The 21,604-nt window shown below is 31.3% G+C and overlaps 1 protein-coding gene and 1 long non-coding RNA gene across 2 annotated transcripts in view; one reads left to right on the top strand and one right to left on the bottom strand.

The window, feature by feature from the left end:
• LOC143237819 (uncharacterized) overlaps window positions 1–2,078 on the top strand; it is a 94,478-nt gene extending 92,400 nt beyond the window's left edge. The window contains exon 3 of the long non-coding RNA XR_013020280.1: window positions 1,734–2,078. This is a non-coding gene — a long non-coding RNA (uncharacterized LOC143237819). The remainder of the gene's footprint in view (window positions 1–1,733) is intronic.
• A 1,645-nt stretch (window positions 2,079–3,723) lies between these two features.
• Window positions 3,724–13,774, bottom strand: LOC143236046 (triple QxxK/R motif-containing protein-like). The gene is made up of 4 exons (XM_076474287.1): window positions 13,642–13,774; window positions 10,607–10,689; window positions 9,681–9,769; window positions 3,724–6,938 (listed from the first exon to the last, which is right to left on the bottom strand). The coding sequence occupies exons 2-4, from the start codon at window positions 10,668–10,670 to the stop codon at window positions 6,822–6,824; spliced, it is 270 nt and encodes an 89-aa protein (XP_076330402.1). The 5' UTR covers window positions 10,671–10,689; window positions 13,642–13,774; the 3' UTR covers window positions 3,724–6,821.
• Window positions 13,775–21,604: the final 7,830 nt, after the last annotated feature.

The raw sequence follows: 21,604 nt of genomic DNA, 5'->3' as shown, positions 1-21,604 counted from the left end.
TCAGATCACGATTCAAATGGCTTAATCACTTGACCCAGTGTAATGAGTAAAGACTGGGAACCGGCCATTAAGAGTCGTATAAAGACGTTCCTCAACGTAGCCAGCAAACAATTAGCAGAAGAAAGATCCATTTTCATAGTGAACTACCTATTGATACAGTTAACAATTATATTCAATGGTATCCATAGTGGCAAATAATTCGGATACTTTAAGGAGGGTTTCAGTGATAGGAAATACGGTGTTTCGTTTGTTTATAAAGTGTTTCATATTTCTAACATGCCATCACTGCGAGGAATAACGGTGTACAGTAATTGTATATCCGCGGTGAAGATGCAAGTTGAAGGTGTATATTTACGTGTTGAAAGTATTTATTGGGGTATAGAATATCTGTTGTTTTTTAACACAGGAGGAGAGAGAGTTTGTTTTAAATTTTGAGTAAAGCTACACAAGGGCTATCTGCACTAGCCGTCCCTAATTTAGCAGTATAAAACTTGAGAAAAGGCAGCTAGTCATCACTGCCCACTACCAACTCTTGGACTGCTCTTTTACCAATGAGTAATGGTATTGACCATCAAATTATAACACCCCTATGGCTGAAAAGGTGAGCATGTTTGGTGTGATGGGGATTTGAACCCACAACCCTCAGATTAAGGAGAGAGAGATGACCAGGAGTTGCAGAACATAATCTAGATTATTAGATTCATGTTTGGTGGGGGTAGTTTCAAGCCAAAACAATGGGGTTTACAGGATAGCCAGGCTTGTAGATCTTGGGCATTAAGTAGAAAGTTCCTGTTTAAGAATATTTTTAGAGTTATGTTTCTGGCATTAAGGTTTTTTTTTTTTTTTTTTAGTTATTGAATGGTTTCCTGCATGATTTCTGGTATTTGGGAATGAGATCTTCAGATCTTTCTCATGTGAGGGTCTGGCATAGTTTGGTGGTTAGGGTGCTCAACTTGCAATTTGTATATCATGGGTTTGAATCCCATCATCAAACATGTTTATTCCTTTACCTGTAGTGGCATTACAATGTGACAATCAATCCCAATTTATTGACAAATAGTAGTCCAAGAGTTATCAGTGGGTGTTATTAACTTACTGCCTTCCCTTTGGCCTAACACTTCAAAATTAGAAATGCTAGTGCATATAGTCTTTGAGTAGCTTCCTGCAAAATTTAAAACAATTGATTTTTAGTTTTACTTTATGCAAGAAGTATGTTATGAAAAATGTTTATTTAATTTTAATAACATTTTCTTGTTTATGTTTAGAGTACTAGTTTTTGCAGCCATGCTTTCTTGAATAGTATTCAATAGTTTGATTAGTGATTAAACCTGTTACATATTTGTTTGAGTACGTTCATACTTTGTACTTTGTTTTATCTTGGTTGAATTTTAGTTTTTTTTTTTTTTAAAAAAGGTAATGCTGGTTTCACTTTGAATATATAATTAAATCCTTGGGAATACACATAGAGATTATCTTGGTTTGAAGATATTAGTGAGTGGCCTGGAGTTGAGAAGTCTGAATTAAAAGTTGGTGCAGACTGTCAGAAATACTGATCAATGAAGTACCATGTATAGTTGTTAACCTTCATAGGAAATAACGTAATGACTGATAGCTTTATTTACAGAAACTAGTGTAATAAACATTTCAATATTTTTTGAGATAAAAATATCATAAACTGCAGATATTTAACCCCCTCTATATGAAACATACACTTCTTAATTTTTTCATTTCAGATTCAGACATAAAAATAGCATTTCAGATCTACCTTTCATCTTCCACAAGTCACTGCCACAGAGGCCTTTTGTTCAAAACAAAACTTGTGAGTTGGGCTGGATAATGAATGGCAAACGATTTTCTGAATTGCTACTTACATATACAGTATCAAATTAAAAATTTAGGTTAGGCATGCTTTCTTTAACATCAGTTAATTAAATGTAGAGGAATGTTGTTTTTAAGCAAGAGTATTGGATACTTTACTGTCATGGTATAATTTCTTATTCATATAATTTAAGCAGGATGTAAGTATTTAAGTTCCCATTGAATTTTTGGTAAATATTAAATCAAGTTTTCAAAATGTTTTTTTGTGTTGTATAAAATAACTTCTAGAGAGAAATATCATGATAAACATTAACTATCAGTAATAGAACTCATACTGAAGGTTTTTCAAATTGCCACTTTTGGAAATGTTTGTTTTACAGCCAAGCTACATTAGACTACCTGCTATATCCATGATGGGGAATTGATTTAAGTCCGTAAACATACTGCTGTTTTACCAGGAAATGTTTTTAAATTTGCATTCTTTTAAAGCCTGATGTTTTGATAAGTTTATAAATTTAATTAAAGAAACTTTGAAATAAGTACAAATATTTTATGGACAAAGCAAGTAAGTAATATTGCAAAGTTAGTCCTAACATAGAATAATGTGAAGCATGATAATTTTATGTTTCTTTTGTTATTAAGCACAAAGGTATATAATGGACTGTCAGCACTGTGCCCATCTTTGCTACTGAAAACTGATTTTTAATGTTATAAGCAATAATGTTATGTTACTGACATAAAAAATTGAATTAGCATGCAAGAAAATCTAATAATATCATGAGGCAGTAAGTAGGTTTTAATTTTTGAGATACATTAATCAGTGCACAAGAGTCATAGAATTATGAAATAAGCCAAGTAATTAAAAACAAAATATGCCTCATAAGGGGCTATTTAATAATCTTTCACATAAAAAAAATGACTGTCTGATGTCAGAAATTGTTTTGAGGAACTGGCTGAACTAATTTTGATAAAATTTGGTAGTAGAACTAAGGTGGAACCTACAAAGACCACATTTAAAAGAATAAGCAATCAGAATAGCAATTCACGTTTGTCAGCTGTTTCAACTTTATACCATTAGTTCCACAAATGATAATAAAGCTGAGTTAAAAGGTTGGTAAGCAAAATATGTGAAACTAATGCCAAACAGAAATGACATTTGATAAAACACATAGCATGAGTACCATTACACAGTGTTTCTGTAGAAGTTAAAAACAAAGAGTACACTATTCTAAACCTTCTGATGTTCAGTGCATTCTTCTTAATTTCTCTCCTGTATTTGTATTTATGTCAAATCTACTAAGCCTATTTACCAACATCCTTAATTTTGAACAACTGACCAGAGGAACCAACCTATCATCCATGCCAAGCTACTGACTGTCACTCTTATGATACATTCACAATTTAAAATGTGGGAACATTTTGTGGCATTGCACAGATTCAACTCTTTTTTGTCAGCTTGAAAATCCAGAACTCTATCATGGGGCTAAGATTTAGTATTCATTTCTATTCTAAAAAGTGCAAGATACAAGCATTAATATTTAGTATTAGTAACATAACTGAGTGACCAAAAAATTAATTACTTAATGGCCAAGCAACATTAAAGTAGAATGTAATTTTCTATTACTTTATATACTGTAAAGTAACTTTTGACAACTTTCATATGTAGAAAAACATTCATAATTTTACACACTAGTTTTAATTAAAAGAATCTATAAAATTTCACAAAGATTTCCCAAAACCAAAAACCTACAAGATTTTGTGAGTTTAAAGAAACACTTCACAACACGTGATGCTAGTGTCAGATCACCCTCACAAAGGAACAATATTTTACAGAAAAGCATACAAATATAGGAACTCGACTCTCAAACGTGTAAAACTTTAATGAAAGACACATGAAAACTGTAATTTGTGAAGAATTTTTTAATTGAAAATGCCATGCTTGAAACTATATCAAATTATATTGAATTATTTGCAGAAAAGTAATGAAATATTACAAATTACTTATTATCATAAGCACAGAAAAAGTACAAAGATCAATATCCACACTTGCACATGTACAAACTAAATCAGCTAACAACCATTCGATACTCAATGGACATATACAATACATAATTCATTAGTAATTATAGCAGTATTTAAACACATTTCTAGCAGTGATGGTATAAAAATATATAAAATTTGGTTACAAGGTAAGAGCAAGAGAAATTAATTTTTACACTTTAATTTAAGAATTATTTTAAATCAATATTTCTCTTGAAATTTGAATGTGACAACTTTACCACACATCTTTTACAAGATAAAATTTCACTCATATAAGAATAAAGCCACCATTTTAATTATAATTTTAAAAAGGTCTTGGTAAAATAATTCATTATAAACAATATGAAAAAATTAACATTCTTTTAAGAACAATAACTATGTTTCAATTTTTTTATGATAAAATTTTTTAAAATACAGGTTTGTATCTTGGTTCTGAGACAATGCTTTGGACTCCATGCTGTCTATCTTTTGCACAAAGCCCAAAATACCATCTTAAAATTAAGAAAAACAGCAGAAAAAATCCAGTCTATATATTGAACACATGCTGCTTAAATCCATTTTAAAAGAAAATCTTGTATTCATTTGAAATTGGAACCAACGTAATAGTGAATATAGGTCTGTTCTATGCATATATTCAATCACATGCTTTGAAACAAAGCATCTGTTTTGCTCTTTACATTGAAATATTAAACTGGGCAGTGATGAGCTAAAACATTTATGGCACATGAGATCAACTGAAACAGCTTTTAACAAGTTTAATCCATCCACCATTTTCTGTAATGTACTTAGTTATCTTTACTTGACAAAATGTCAAAAAAACATCAAGTACAATTGGACTACATTTGTGCATTACACACATCCACAGTTGCAGCCTTGGGGGACTTTCCCCCTGAAGTTGCAGTGCAAAAATAAAACACCTAAAAACCGTAAATAATGATTTAACTTGTGAAATATAAGTAGTCAACAATTACTATATATATATATATAAAGATACACACATACGTATATGTGTATGTATTATAATACCAAAAAATTTTTAAAATACTTATAATCTACTTAACCTCATTGTGAATGTTGCTATCCTCTGTAAAGTTGCTGAGGCTATGGCCCTCTACATGCATTAAAATAGAAATAATTTAATTGATCAAGAAAAATTAATGTTCGGTTTGAAATGGAATATATTTAAATACCTCACACAAAAACTTGTATAAGCCCAGTGGCATTCTAAACCTTGGTAATTTCGGTACTAAGACACACAAGCCAAATAAAACTTGATCACGTAAATTCCAAATTATCTAATATAAAACCTGAAATTCATATTAGCTATGTAAAATGCATGTTACAATAAAACACCAGGAAAAGATTTCCAAAAAATTAACACACTACTACTTTCATAAAGTTAAACAACACATAGGAGTTGTAATAAAAACTGGTCCCATCTTTATAGAATATACATTAGAGCAGGTTGACTTTAGTGTTCAAACTCTAAACTTCGAGAGACATTTTAATGAATGTAAATGTACCTATGCATATCACTTATTGCATACACCATCTTGTGAGATCCTTCAAATATTACTTAACACTAAAAGCAAAAACTGTTCTAAAACAAATCAACACACTTCACTTCTCTTTCAAACACAGGGTAGTCATTTGAAATGGAAGGGCCACCCAAATGGAAGTTTCCAAGAGACATTTTTAGTCAGGCCAGGTTAGTACACAAATAATACTTCACAGCATAAGTCTTCAGCTGCATAAATGGAGGGAAGAGGGGAGAATGTTTGTGAAATGATTTTCTTTGAAATAATTATAAACAGAAATGAAAGAGTGAATAAAATCTAATTCTTCAGCCATGTTCAAAGCAATACAGAATAGTTATGTTCTCTAACTTTGCAGAGTACAATGCTAACATTTTAACAGTTGCCAAATTCTCCTACAAATCACTTTGGTCATGTAAAAAGTAAATGCCTCTCACTGTCATGAAACATATCCCATATGATTTTCTTAATACCAAATAAAACAAAAGTCTCATTTCTAAATGATATAAATGGGGAATGTACTCTAAGTGTAATTAAAGACTTTCATAGTTTTGTAACATGATTATGAATGAATGAGAATATTATTTTGGTCACATTATCAATTAATTTGTAAGTTATTTAGGCAATTTAAACAAAGCTGAAAAAAAGTCCAACCACGATGGGCATATACAGAAAGTTAATACAACTTATGGGCAGGGTCATATTAAACAGCCTACCTCAACTAATGCTAGTTAGTAAGATCATGTGGGGTGTAGGATTGAAACAGCATTTATAACTTGCCTATTAGCACATGTAATCAGCAGTTTACATGTTACTAAACATATATAATTACTAATACCACTATTTCTTGCCTTACAGTATATTCAAGTCTAAACCTAGACTAAGGTTGGTGGCAACAAAACATTACTGGTGTCCTTATGCCAATAAGAAGACATAATTATAGGTCTGTTGACTGATACTATAAAGCTGAGATCTAAGATATTATATGATAATTGACTTTTAACATCATAACTGTGGTGCAGTGATTTATACAGCATTTGTAGTTGAAGAAAAAAGTCTTAGTAATAAATGGACATTCACAATTTTTGAGGGGTGAATTTCATATTTCAAATCCTGTTTTTGCACTTAAAGTTTTTAATAACTATATTGAGAAAAAACACTTAAAAACAAACCAGGAATGTTGCCCTTAGTATTGAAATATAATTCCATTATTGAAATTATATCATCATATAGAGAATGGGAGAAAAGTAGTAGAACAAGTCACCTTTACCTTGATGATGTCAGTTTATATAATCATACCTACACAATTCTTAACATTAAAGATGTACATGTACAAGTCGTTTCTCAATGCAGTTTGGCAATGAGATACTGTCAATCTGTTCTTACATTCCCATGTAATAATTTTCCACAATTTTCTGGCTTGACTCTCTAGCTAACAGAGTCTGTAGACTTTTCAGCTGCTTCATCTCGAACCAGGAACAGATAAAATATCAGGTATACTGATATAACCAAGATAAGTAATGCAACAACCATGAGTGATACTTCCTGGAAATTAGAGAAAAAAGATCACAGAAGTGAAACTTAAGGCATTGTCTTAAGATGATAAACATCATGGTAAATAAAGACAAAATAAGAGAGAGAACTTATCACAGAAATGCTTGTAAACCCTTCACTTTTAAGGAAACATGTCATAAAGTAGAAAGATTTTAGAAAGAGCACACAGAAATATTTATTTTGTTTACAACCAGGGGTTAATTTCTAGAAAACATTTTCTCCTTTTTCATTATACGTACCAACAGATGTATATCATACAATTTTTAATGCTATTTTATAAATATGGTCCAATACTGAATATCACCTAAAATTTGTTTATTTATAATAGAGTTTTGTGTGTTTTCTTATAGCAAAGCCTCATGGGGCTATCTGCTGAGTCCACCAAGGGGAATCAAACCCCTGATTTTGGCATTGTAAATCCAGAGACATACCGCTGTACTAGTGGGGACCATTTATAATAGAAAAGAATATTCTTTGTAGAATTGGGCAATTAACTCAGTTACCTACAATAATCAATTACATCAATTAGTGTCACATGTGGTGCTTGATTAATAAAGACTACATTTAAAGTTTCCAACTATCCAAAAAAGTAGAATATTGCCATTATGATTTTTCATTATTATCTTGGATTAATTCAGTTATTCAGTTCCACTGATTGGTTTCATGATTCACAAAAGTAATCAACTGATCAAAACTGGTATTTCTTGTTATTACTATTTTTGGTTGTTCATGCAGTTGAATGTAATAAAAAGAGTTTATTTATGAAACTGCATTTGAAACTATTATTCAAACTATAATCATTCATAAAAACACATTTATATAAATTTTTTTATAATTCTATAAATCATGGAAATCTGTGGAACCATGGATTTTCATACCACTACTAAAAACACAAAATACAGAGATTTCACTTGACAGCAATCATATTTCAGGGTTCCTTAAAATGTTAATTAATGGTTGCAATCTGAAGTTAAACAGCTGAAATACATTGATTAATAAACTTAAGTGATTTTTATTAATAGCCTCAAAGCATAAAAACAATTGTGAAACTGATGTAAAAACTGAAAGTTGTAGCAGTACAAAAGAGTATTGTTCATTTACTATTAATTTTGAATCCTCCACAAAAAATATTTAGTAGCAATGAGTGAAAACCATATTGAATTTCTTAGCAGCAGCATTGCTAAGTGTGTAAACTATTTGAAGCTTGAACCTGTAGACATGGGAAGTTTTGGCATTTCAGTACAATATTAATCATGGTTTCCTATCTGATATTTCACAACACCAACTGGGGATTCGGGGCACTGTCAAACAGAATTGGAGCATGGGCTTCACATACCAGTGCCCAGCACCCCTTCTGTTTGTAAGAGTATGTTCAACATAATTCTTGAGTAAAAGTATATTTACATGTAGTAGTATAACAGAAAATCTCATTTATCTGTTACTAATGAAATTATATTTATTGCAAAATAATGTTGAAAAGCAAAAAATTTTACAAAATTACATACTTGTTGAATTTTAATAATATTACAGGACAACTTTAAGTATCTGTGTGGGAAAAAAAAAAAGATTATTTCACAAACACACTCTAAAGAAATATATCTATCACTCGTGTTCCTAGCACTCCCTAAGAATACTGAAAGGTACTTTTTATCTTCACTTTGTGTATATAGAAGCTGCAACAACAATGAAACTATACACCAAGAATATTCTTATTTGTTGTTTTAGGGAGAAAGAAAAGATTGTTTAAAAATATTCTACTTGATTTACACATGGTGACCATGACTTGACTTCAGACTACATAACTGATGTCCAGGAACAATACCCCAGTGAGAACCCAAGAAGTCTCCCCACTTCCCAAACTGATTTTAAGCAGTCTTTATATTATAAAGCAAATATTCAGATATTTTTAGAACAAACTGTGTGTGATTCATTTTAAATTAACCATTCTCATCAAACTATCTCACAAACAGACTTGTAAATGTCCTTAAGTGATAGTTACCAGTACAGAACAATAGTCATTTTAGTTATACTTTCGAGCAATTATTGCCATTCTTATGAAAGGTATGACAGGCTATTTAATAATAAACTACACAAATTGGATGCTACAGAACATCTTGATTTGTGTGTTTTCTTGTTGTCTAATCTAGGGGTAACTTACATCCATGGACAAATAGGCAACTTTCAAAATTAGCATAACTTGGTATTTTAATTTTTTAAGGGGATAACTTTTATGGCAAAGTGAAATATAATTCTGTTATATATGGCTTCCTGTTCCTCAGATCCTTTTTAAGACATGTGAATTTATATAACAACAAAAAAATATAAATCAGAGGAAAAATCATAAGCCTATTTAATAACAGTTTGGTTTGTTCCTAATTTAGTAGTGTAAGACTAGAGGGGAAGGCAGCTAGTCATCACCACCCATCACCAACTCTAGGACTTCTCTTTTACCAACGAATAGTGGGATTGACCATCACATTATAATGCACCCACAGCTAAAAAGGCAAGCATGTTTGGTATAACGGGGATTTGAACCAACGACCCTCAGATTATGAGTCGAGTGATTTAACCACCTGGCCATGCTGGGCCTACTTATGACATGTATTCTAACGGAAAGGACCAGATGACAGATTTACTACTTTTTCTCCTGTAACAGTTTTAGTGTTGACTTACATACACTAATCACATGCTTCCACAAATTCATGTGAATCTAAACAATTAAACCAAAAGCACCTTATAGCGAGCTCCCGTTGTTTGCTTCGCTTGAGCTTTTTTTCTGGCTTCTTTCAGTTCCGTTTTTGCCTTCTTGTAATCTTGTTTTCCTAAATTAATAACAATTTCCTCACTCTTTCATTTTCATTTTGAAGAAACATCATTTTCAACCTCTTTTATCATAAAGGACTTTTCTTACAAAGACGTATACTATGTACAGATGTTAAATTTAATAATAATGATACTAAAAGTTACAATAACAAACTATAGATCTTACAAGTATATAACAATGTGAGATTCCTTGTGAGACTACAGTACTTTGTGTCTATTAACTGTAAGCATATGTGTGTGGAAATACTTGTGTAATTTTAATGTTATTTAATATTTCTTGGATTATATATGTAGAATCATATTTGTGCACTAGTGCTAATGAGACTAAGAAATTATATAAAGGCACAAAAACAAAAAAGATAAATAAAAGAAACAAAAGAAATGTGATAACTGAAGACCTTTAAAAAATTAGATCTTCCATACTCAGGTATTATAATAATATTACAGTACTGATCTATAATGACTTATTACTTTATGAAAGCTTCTGCATTACTTAAGTTACATCAGAGTTATTTTAGTTCTCAAAGAACTGATGCTACAAAAAAGAAGTTGACCTACATAAGCTATTGTTACAATGCTGATACATTATACCATTGGTATCTATCATTGAAATCAATGGTTTTAAGAGACTTTCTTCCAATAGCTTAGAAGCTTGGATGACAGAAATACTTTGCAAACTCTTCCTCGAGTCCACCCAATCAAATTATATTTTGATACTTCAAAATGTAATCATTAGACAAGCTTCAAAATGGTGTCTATTAAAACCTTTCAGATGAATTACAATCCTACAACTACAATTTTTTAAACTGCTATCATTGATTTTACTAAGTACACACCTATTTGTTTTCTATATGATTCTATAGGAAGCTGTCCACCAGAATCTTTCCGGTTTCTTGCCATGGCAAATGCAAATTCTCAACTGTAAATAAAAAAATAATAATCTGATTACATACTTTACACAAAAAGTAACACTACTGCACATTAAAACTGTATATTCATAATGGACAAGTATGGCAGCTCCACATTAAAACTGTATATTCATAATGGACAAGTATGGCAGCTTCACACAAAAACTGTGTATTTATAATGGACAAATATGGCAGCTCCACATTAAAATTGTATATATTCATAATAGACAAGTACAGACAAAAAACAAGCAAGCTGTACAAATGGTAAAAGACTAGTTTTATGACCATAATTCTGTATACATTAAAACATTTGTTATGCCTTAAATATCCCAAAAAATATTACTTTTGCTTCTAACTGATCTATAAGTAATATTTTCAAACACAGATTCTTATCTTTCTTCTTTCTGTAAGGTAGCTTATAATAAATGTTCATTAAGAATTAAAAAAAAAAAAGAATAACAGAAGGTTATTTAGCCTATCAAGGCCATCTAATAGAGAAATCAGCCAAACCTAAATATAACTGCTCACAACTATTAGGTTATTTAAAAGTAGCTTAAAAAGTTGTTTAAACCACCATCATATACCAAATCATATAGCATACCATTTGAGAAATTATACAATAATCAGCAGTTAAACTGAGATTTTGAAAGAGGTGTAAATCCCTTTTGCAATTCACTTTAAAGTTCCAACTAGATGACCAGGAATGATAATTTAAATGCTCAAAAGGCAGAACTCCATTCTGGACTATTCTGTCATGTAAACAACACTAAGAAGGAACAGGTTTTGCCCAATAGCCAGTAAAAGGTAAATATATTTTTGTATCTTCAATCAAGATCTCTAATCCCATACCCTTTGGATGTTTCACTAGAAAAGGTATTTATTCCTAGATCTAGGATTCTATACCATCTATAACCTTGCTCTTCAATCAGTGTAACAAATCTCCATTGACTAAGCTGTTTAGTCAAACTCCTTACAACTTTAAACACCTGAATCAGGTCAAAAAATGAAAGAGCACAAACACCAGACCATATTTTCACCAGAATGTTGAAGGAGATGAAAGATAAAATACAAGAGCTTCTATCTTTTATTTTCAGGGAGGGTCAATAAGTAGCAGACAAATGCCTGTGGACTGGAGAGTTGCCAATGGTTCTCCTGTTTTGCAAAAGAGGTAATAAGAGTTGCTCTGGAAATCAGATTTGCTTCTGTAGTGAGAAAATTTCTAGTGTGATAAAAGATTTTAAAACAATCTAAGTTATCATTAAAGAAAGTTAATGGTTTCACTAAAGGCAAATCTTGCTTTATTGATCTGATAGGTTTTTTTAAAAGAGTTACTTGTTATCTGGATGTTGGGAGGGTATGGACTTCATGTATTTAGATTTTTGTGAGCTATTTATATTTGTGACACACAATAATTAAGAAAATCACATTAGAGGGCCTATCTTTTTTCTTATTTACATTCATAGAGGTATAACTAGTAAAGCTTGTGGATGACATTAATTATAGAGTATCCTTAGTCATGGTGAAGATGCTAATGTACCACAGAATGAATTGAATCAACTGATTTATAGAAAAATTATTTGGCAAATTAATTTTAATTATAGCAAGTGTAAAGTCACAAATTTTAATTACTATAACTATCCCAGTTTAAATATAGATGAAAACCCATTTAATAAGATGAATGAAGAAAAGAATTATGAAATAAAGGTGAATAAGCCACTTTAACCCTTAAACAGTAGGAACGTTGTAGGCAGCAGCATCAATTGATGATGGCTGCCATTGAAGGGTTAAACCATCAAGACAGTGCACCAGTGCTAGTAACATAGCTCATTGAAATTTGGAGAATATTTATAGACATAATGATTACTAGTCATGAGACAATTTTCTCTTTATACAAGTTATTAATTAGATCTCATTTGGAATATTGTGTGCAGTTCTGTCCTCATTATCTAAGAAAAGATAGTGACCCTCTTTTGAACTCTTTCTAACAAGTCAATATCTTTTCTTAGATAAGGAAACTTATACCTATCTTTACCACAAATATTCCTAACATTACCAGAGTGTAAAAAGGTGTTTATAAAAAAAACCAAAAATTAGTCACTAAAAGTAGAAGTAAATTTGTTCAGTCATAGCTTGGGTATATCAGGAGAAAGGAATATGGCTGTATTAAAACCCATGAATGCCATTCAAATTTCAGTAAGATGGACAATTGTAGTGGAAGGTCAGATGATATAAGACTACAAATAGTAATGGCTTTTTAAAGGTTAAAATGTAAAATTCCCTGTACTTTGGAAACATCTGTTCTTAGTGTATAAATATAAATCCTAAAATAAACAAACAAACATTAACCAATTATCACAAGGGGCAACCTATCTAAATGGTGTACTTGTGAGAATCACTTATTAAATGCATATAAATGTAACAAATTATTCCTCGTCTTGTTGTTAGGATTTGACACTTGCTAATTATTTTAATGGTAATCTTGTACTTTAACTTTGAGGATTAATGCAACATCACAACAAACATAATTGAGTTAATGCTATAACAATGACAAATTACAATATGTAAATATATAATACAACTGGATATTGTACGAAATAGGTTTAAAAAAGCAAAAAACTTTAAAAATATTAAAATTACATATTCACATTAAAATCTTAAAACAGGTTCAAATAAGTTCTATAATTTATAATGAAACATTAAAGACCAATTAACGTCGCTGGCCTACTACATAATGAAGAATATACGTAGAATTAAAGTGTATAACAGCTTACGTTATACAATATTAAACTTTAAAGCTAAAACAGGTGCAAATAATTTCTATCATTTATATTGCAACATCAGCTGAATACTAATTAACGTTACTAAATAATGGAATAAATGATAAGATTTATATGAATATCTGTTGCCGACATTCTAATGTATGTCTATTTTTAATTAACTATAATTGTTTAATTGATTCAGACCTAAAATACGACACAATCTCCTAACTTGTGACGAAGGTGTTAACTTTGCACTATCCAAATGTAAAGGCAGCACTGTGCGCCGCCTAGAAGTCCTTTACTTATTTCCAGTTACTCATGAAATAGTGCCTTGTGGGAGGACGAATTGTCCACGAAATATTTTTATCTAAATATAGAGTAGACGTTTTTTGTTTTAAGATAACGCAATAAGTTATCAGGAAAACTATTAATTTAGGGTAAATATTAGTAACAGCAAACACTATTTACGGTTCTAAAATCTAATGATAGAGCTTTCTTCTCATTAAGTAATTGTAGTTTTGTCTAAAAGAGGAAGCACTAATCTACAATACAATTACAAGACATGTAATTGGATTAAATCATTATGAAAATGCTCTTTGTCTGTCAACAACTAAACTGAGGATAAGGAATTTACAATAAGTAAACGATTTATAGGATATTTTCACGTACTTCTCCTGGTTTCGATACCTGTGTTGAGTAGAGTATAGATAGCCCATTGTGTAGCTATAATAATTCCAAGAAGTTAAAAAGGCATTGAACTAGTTTATACATATTACTATTAAAATTCTATATTTCTTTACTAAATTTACTTATTTTTTGCGTTTAAGATAAGAATTCACTCGCAAGGAGTACAGTGTTCAATAACATAATGTGGTAAGCTATATTTTTAATGTTTCAGTTTATTCGGTAGTAAAACAGCGTATGACAATAAAATAAACCGATAATACATAGAAATTTCTAAGCTTTATGTTAAGAATCTATTCAGTTCGGGAGTATTAAGAAACATGATTAGATTATAAATACGGGAACCAGTTAAGAACTAAATAAATGTTGTTTTTAGTCAGTAGAGTACCGATCAATCACTTTATTTCAGTGAAGGGTTGAATTCATCATATTTTTGATGAATATCAGTTATATTCAGTTACGAGATAGATCAGCTGTTAAACTGTGTAATTAAGTTTATTTTTACATTATTCTAATATAATTAGCAAGGTGTTCCTATTTGAACATTATTTGTAAACTTGTTTGTTTTTGAATTTCGCACAAAGCTCCTCGAGGGGTATCTGTGCTAGCCGTTCCTAATTTTGCAGTGTAAGACTAGAGGGAAGGCAGCTAGTCATCACCACCCACCACCAACTCTTGGGCTACTCTTTTACCAACGAAAAGTGGGATTGACCGTCACATTAGAACGCCCCCACGGCTGGGAGGGCGAGCATGTTTGGCGCGACTCGGGCGCGAACCCGCGACCCTCAGATTACAAAGCGCACGCCTTAACGCGCTAGGCCATACCGGGCCCATTTGTAAGCTTAGTCATATAAGTTACAATAGTGTATGAGTGATGTCAATGTGTGAAAATATTAAGAAATAAAGTAATTTTTTTCCATTATTTGGGCTGTACTTAGTCTTTCTTTCTTTAGATAATTAAAGATCGTCCAACCAAAGAACAAGTTACAACAACGAATTATTGAAATAGGTAATGAGGTAATTAATACAAATAAATTGGAAACATAACTAAAATTTAAGTCATGCCTTAAAATTTACAAGAAAAAAAAAACACTACATTTGATCTAAGTTTCAATCATTTTCATAATAAGTTGAACAAGGTAGGGCCAACATTCTTATAACACTGGAATGAACAAATTTAAACAGAACTCATACAATTAAATTATTTCATGATTTAGAATTATAAAATCGTTTGTTGTTGTTTTTTTAACTGTATTGGCAGGATAGATTATAGAGTATAAAATATTTATCTATAATATAGCAGGTCACTTTTTAGAATTGTCACAAGATGGCTCTGAGGAGATCATAATATACTCCAGTAAGATAATTATGTTTGTTTGATTGTTTTTTGAATTTCGCACAAAGCTACTCGAGGGCTATCTGTGTTAGCCGTCTCTAATTTAGTAGTGTAGGACTAGAGGGAAGGCAGCTAGTTATCACCACCCATCGCTAACTCTTGGGCTACTCTTTTACCAACGAATAGTGGGATTAACTGCTACATTATAAAGCCCAGATAATTATGAAACAACGGACTACATCTTTCTTTAATAACTAAATGTGTGTATCACTTTTAGTGACGGCTCCAAAACTGTAAAAATAAGTGACCGTTAGATATAACTAAAACAACTGTAAATATATCTTAAAATATTATTTAACTTGTACTACCTTAATCTTTAATAAGAAACGCTACACAATAAGCACAATTCTCGGATCTCGAAATCTACAGTTTGGGACTGTTTACGTACTTTTGAATCTGCAATGACACCCATTATATAGATGCAAAAACCAACTATACTCCTACTTCTGACTTTCAGTATTTCTGTTAAATTTAATCTAATAAATAAATGTAAGGAAGCATAATTTCAAACTACAAATTATAACCAGAAGGCAGTCATGTAGCAAGTTTTATACTGATATAATTATTCCATATTAAGATGACGTAAATTATATTATTTCTCTCATCTTAAACTAGAAAAAATAATGGACCAAACGTAGCTCTAATGGTTAGTGTAACCGGACTTTGAATTTTAATACTCGTGGTTCGGTGTCCTGTTAACGAAAAACGCTCTTCGCACTTTTAGATCACTATTCAGTCAAACAAGAGTAATCAAAGAGTTGACGGTGGATGACAGTGTCTAGCTACCTTTCATAAAATAGCAGTTCAAAATTAGGGGTGGCTATGTACAGGTGGCTCTTGTATTGCTTTCTGAGAAAATTCGAAACTAACAGTTAAAAAAGAGAAGGTAGTTAGGCATCAGTCAAAGCATAAGTATTTTTCCTTTATAAAAGTTACCAACTTAATTATTGAATATATATATAAAATCCTGGAAATATCTTTCGATGGGAATATTACATTTATTCTGAGTACAAAGGACGATATAACCATGTACAACATTTGAAGCCCAACTATATACAGATTACATGTGAAACCGATCAAATAATTTTATTTAAGAGGACACTCGCTCCATCTAATTTTACTTTTTATTGTGAATTATTTTATACAAATTTAAAGGTGCTTCTGATATTTCATATAAGTTTTAATCCTTTGATTTGTAAAGCTTCATCTTCTTTTATTTAGGCACAGATAGCACTCGTGTAGCTTTGCGCGAAATTCAAAAACAAAAAACAAACAACCAATTTTTAATTTGGATTTTAGGTTTCTGTAGTATTTTTACATTTTTAAAATTTATTTTGTGTTGTTTTTAAATGGTATCTTTGAAAACTGTTTATGGTTATTGGAGCTACTCGTAATTTTCCTATCTGTATCGCTTCTGTAAAAGTTTTTGCGGTCCATACATTTTATTTTATACACTGTGCCATTTCCACATTCTTTATTATTTTTATTCTAACTTGTAAAAATGTTGCATGTGGACAAAAATCAAGAACAATAGAACATTTTGAAGCGGTAAGATTCAAAGAATTAAAACCTTACATAAAAATCTGGAGCACTGTTATATTTGTATCAAATTATTTACAGACAAAAAATGAAACTAGATGGGGCTAACGTCAACTTGTACAATGATATTTGATGAGATGTATATATACAATTTGAAAATATTTGAAATTCAGATACTGTACGTGATTACGCCTTACTTTGTACTCAAAAAGTGAACTGTTATCACTAAAAGCTGTTTGATGGACTTTATAGAGAAGCACAAGTATATATATATTATTATCATCATTATTATTAAAGAACGGTTATTAATTAATTATCTTTCTCTAAAAAATTAATTGGGAGTACATCACCTAGTTTTATATATAAAAATAAAATAAAGAATTGCTTTAAAATATTCATATATATTAACATTTGTCTAATGTATTTTACTTTTTTCTTGCAAAATACGCTGACGTTCTAGTCTACAGGGTAAGCATAACAGATTAATATTACCTACGTACAACATCAAATACATAAGCTCCTCAACGGTAGCCATGGCAACAAACTATGTAGTAATCAATACACACAAACGTAAAAAACAAACACACACACACACACAAAAACTTTCTTGTAGATGTAAGTAAATAGGGCGAATATTCAGCGAAAATAATAAAAGTTTAATAATTGCAGTGACAACTGCAAGCCATAAAATAGTTCATTGTGTCATAATTGAAATGCAGTCGCAGGAAATTATATATTCAAGGAATTCGTGCTCAAAATTGTTCTACTTAATTAAAGATTTCTTATTTGTTGTTTGTGTCGAAGCATGAAATATAAGGGAAATCAAACCTCGGATTTGGTGTTGTAAATCTGTAGACTTACTGCCGTCCCAGCAGGAGACGACTTTGTATGACATCTTATTTTACAAATTCTATGAAAAGTTTCGAATTGAATTCAAACTGTAGTTTTTCACTCGAAAGATTCTCTAGATTATCATAACTCATATTGACAATATTTCGAACTAGTTCAACATGTGGCAAGAAATCACCAAGCTATAACAACACATCCATACTGAGCTTCAAGTTAAACAATACATCCGTGAGTAAAAAGCTATAACACAGCCATAGTCCACAAAGCTGTGACAACATATCTATAGTCTATATAGTTATAATGACATATCTATACAAACTACAAAGATATAACAACACATCCACACTATCTATCAAGTTATAAAAACACATTCATAGTCCACAAAGCTATAACAGCATACAAAAGCACATCAGTTTAATCCAGTAAGTAGTTATAACACCACATACATTCAGTACATCAAACTACAACAGCATATCCAAAGAAACAGATAAAAGAACAGAGTGTATTCGATCCTTCCAGGTCACTTGACCAAAAAAAAAAAGAAAGAAAAAGAGATCGATGAAACAATGTTATTTATTTTTCTGTATTTGACATAACTTGATGCAATTTTTAAAAATTCGGAACACAGAGTACACAAATAGTACGTAGGAGAAAAATATATATAAAAACAATAAAGAACAGTATTATAAAATAGAACTTCATGAGGTTTTAAATAAGCAAAATTTTTCCTAATTTGCCATATTAATTTCCTAGGCCTTTTGGGTTTCTATAGAAATTAATGCTAAACTGTTTAGGCTTGGCAAGACTTGGTTGTTTGGGCGCTTGACTAGCAGTCTGAGGATTGCGCGTTCGAATGTTTCTTCCCAAATATGCTTGCCGTTGCTATGTAGCGGTCAGTGCGTTATTCGTTGTTAAAAAGGTGGCCCAAGAGTTACTGCTAAATTAGGGACGGTTAGCGCAGATAACCCTTATGTATCAATGCGCTAAATTCTAAACAAATCAAGCTAAACCGTTTAATTTTTCTAATTCCTATTGTGGAAGGTAAAAATATTTTTAATAATTTTAGTCTTAAAAACAATCTTTCGCAAACAAGCAAAATAATTAAAATAAAATTTTAAAATAGTAAAAAACGTCCTTGGAAAACTTTCTTTGGTATGGTTTTTCATATATGAAATAAGACATTAAGCCTTGGAGGAAAAACTTTATTTCCTGTTATTACATTTGAAAAAAATAGGATTGATAGGTAGGCATTTCTTCTTTTTTTAATATTCTTGCTATGTCATTTAAAATAGGATACACAAGCGGAGTATTAGGCTGACTGGATTTTGTCACTGAATCATTTCTCAATTGGGGCATTTTGGTTTAGGCCTAAAGTGAAATTCAATTTATTTGACACTTAACGAGTCTACTAAATGGTCTTTTTTTTCCCAATGTCCACTGAAACTTCACTCAGATCAACATTTGTTGATTTGCTTATAATCATTTAAATCTAGTTTAGAATGGTATGACTTGAAGACGAAAAATTCAAGGCTCAGTTTTTATTTTGTCTCTGTTAACTTTCCATAAATAAACATGTTTAAAATACTGTATTTTTAGGATTGAATAATTTATTTGGTAGCAGTATCCCTGCTCTTTCTGTGGAGTATGTACACCAAAACACCATTATTACTGACCTGATAATACTAAAACTGCCCAAATCTTTAGATTTTAATGAATGGTGTTGATCTTCAAAACAGATCGAGCTGATATTGCTAGAGTTCGGCTATAGTTGGCCTAAAGTTTGAATTACTGATCGGAGAGGGGGGGAGAAGGGGAGGGTATCCAGTCAATAACACTTACAAGAGCTTTGCTTGGCTCTTAGAAAGAGAATAATAGGATTGACTGTTACTTTATAATGCGTTCACAAATGAAAGTGAAAAGCGTGTTTTTGACATGCTAACAAACTTGTTACGCCAGCTGGACATTATAGTTTCCAGGAAGATGATATCGTCAGAAAAAAGTACTCAATAGTATATGTTGTAGGAGTAAAGATACTACAAAAATACTGCATTAAAATCGAATTAATTTTGATTAATGCTAATATATTATGTTTTATTAAAAACCATTAATCTTTCTGTACCGAGACAATAGTGCGAAATATTGCAACAACTCTAAAAAATATACGAATTATTTCTTTCAGTGCAAAGCTACATAATAAGTTGTCTACACTCTGCACACCACAGGAAATCGGGTATTTTGGTTGAGGTAAGTTGGTAACTTTACAGTTGACTCACTAGATGACTCTCATATCCCTTCTAACGTATTCAAATAATTATTCTAAACTGTTGAAGCATATTTTCTCAGCCCCGTATGGCCAGATGGTTAAAGCATTTGACTTGTAATCAGAGAATCGCGGGTTTGAATCCAGTCACACCAAACATGCTCGCCCTTTCAGCCGCGGTGACATTATAACGTTACGGTCAATCCCACTATTCGTTGGTAAAAGAGTAAAGCCAAGAATTATCAGGGGGTGGTGATGATTAGCTGCCTTCCCTCTAGTCTTACACTGCTAAATTAGGGACGGCTAGCGCAAATAGCCATTGTGTAGCTTTGCGCGAAAATTCAAAACTAACAAAGTTATTTCTCCGAACGATTACAAGGCAACAAAATGATTCAAGCTTTATTTTTCGAGACATTTGAAGTAACGCTCCGAGCTATTACAACACATTTAACGATGCTACGAATAATTACGACAAATCTATAACAGAGTGTAACATTGTTACATATTTGAGCAATGCTTATTCAAATGATTCGCAAGCACGTGCAAAGAAAAAAAAACAACTTTTAGGAGCCAAATCGTCTGTAGTACGCAGTATTTACTTTTATGTAATCATTTCACACGCAGGACATTCTAACAACTCGAATGAGTGTTAATTACGAGGAACACATATACCCTTGGGTATTTAATACAAGCTGATTGCATGTCTAATAAACAGAAGAAAACTATGAAGCGTCCTTAAAGAAAAAGAAATTAAAAGTGAACATATAATGAACACATTGAGTCTTAATGGTTGTCCCAAGGGCTTAGGCCTAATTATGCCACTCTTAATGTTGAGGTATGTGACAAAAGAAAATCAAATCAATGCTCTTTAAAAATCCAATATAATTTATTTTCCAAAAGTTATTGTTTAGGAATACAGTACATAATTTATTTTGTTGAAGGGCATTTAAACAGGTGGAAGTAATATAATTAAAATCCAAGTGTTGGTTGAAGCTTTATGCAAAATCTTATTTACCATACACACAGTCTCAAACGAAATGAAATATAGAAAACGTTGCTTTGATCGAAGTAAGTTTAGATTGTGAGAACAACATCAATAAAACTTTAATTCCCGGCTGAAGCTTGCAGGCACGTGGTCTGTTTAATGCTGCGTATTTATTTTTAAAAAAATCTTCATTACGAAAAGTAGCTAGTCAACACCACCCATCACCAACTCGAGGACTACTGTTACCTGGTAGTGGAGTTTTTCCGTCACTTTCAAACTGGTTTCGGCCTGCACTTTTTTCTTGTAAGTGTTTAAAGCCAAATAGTTCACATAGTTTAAATCTTCCAGTTGGGTTTCTAATTTTCATCTCGTTCAAGTATCTACTTTCGCTGTTGTTTCCCTTATTTGGAATAAAATCTACTAAGCAGTTGTAACAATGTATAAATCATTTAAT

The sequence above is a fragment of the Tachypleus tridentatus genome, chromosome 13 (assembly GCF_004210375.1).
Source record: "Tachypleus tridentatus isolate NWPU-2018 chromosome 13, ASM421037v1, whole genome shotgun sequence".
NCBI classification, from domain to species: Eukaryota; Metazoa; Arthropoda; class Merostomata; order Xiphosura; family Limulidae; genus Tachypleus; species Tachypleus tridentatus.
The sequence above is the reverse complement of the archived record's forward strand: the minus strand, read 5'-3'. Positions and strand labels throughout refer to the sequence as shown.

Excerpts from the sequence above, each read along its gene's own strand:
- LOC143236046 (XM_076474287.1), bottom strand. The coding sequence starts at position 10,670 with ATGGCAAGAAACCGGAAAGATTCTGGTGGACAGCTTCCTATAGAATCA. Across the intron at positions 9,770-10,606 it reads ATCATATAGAAAACAAATAG|GAAAACAAGATTACAAGAAG; the intron begins GTGTGTACTTAG and ends TTATTAATTTAG. Across the intron at positions 6,939-9,680 it reads CAACGGGAGCTCGCTATAAG|GAAGTATCACTCATGGTTGT; the intron begins GTGCTTTTGGTT and ends TCTAATTTCCAG.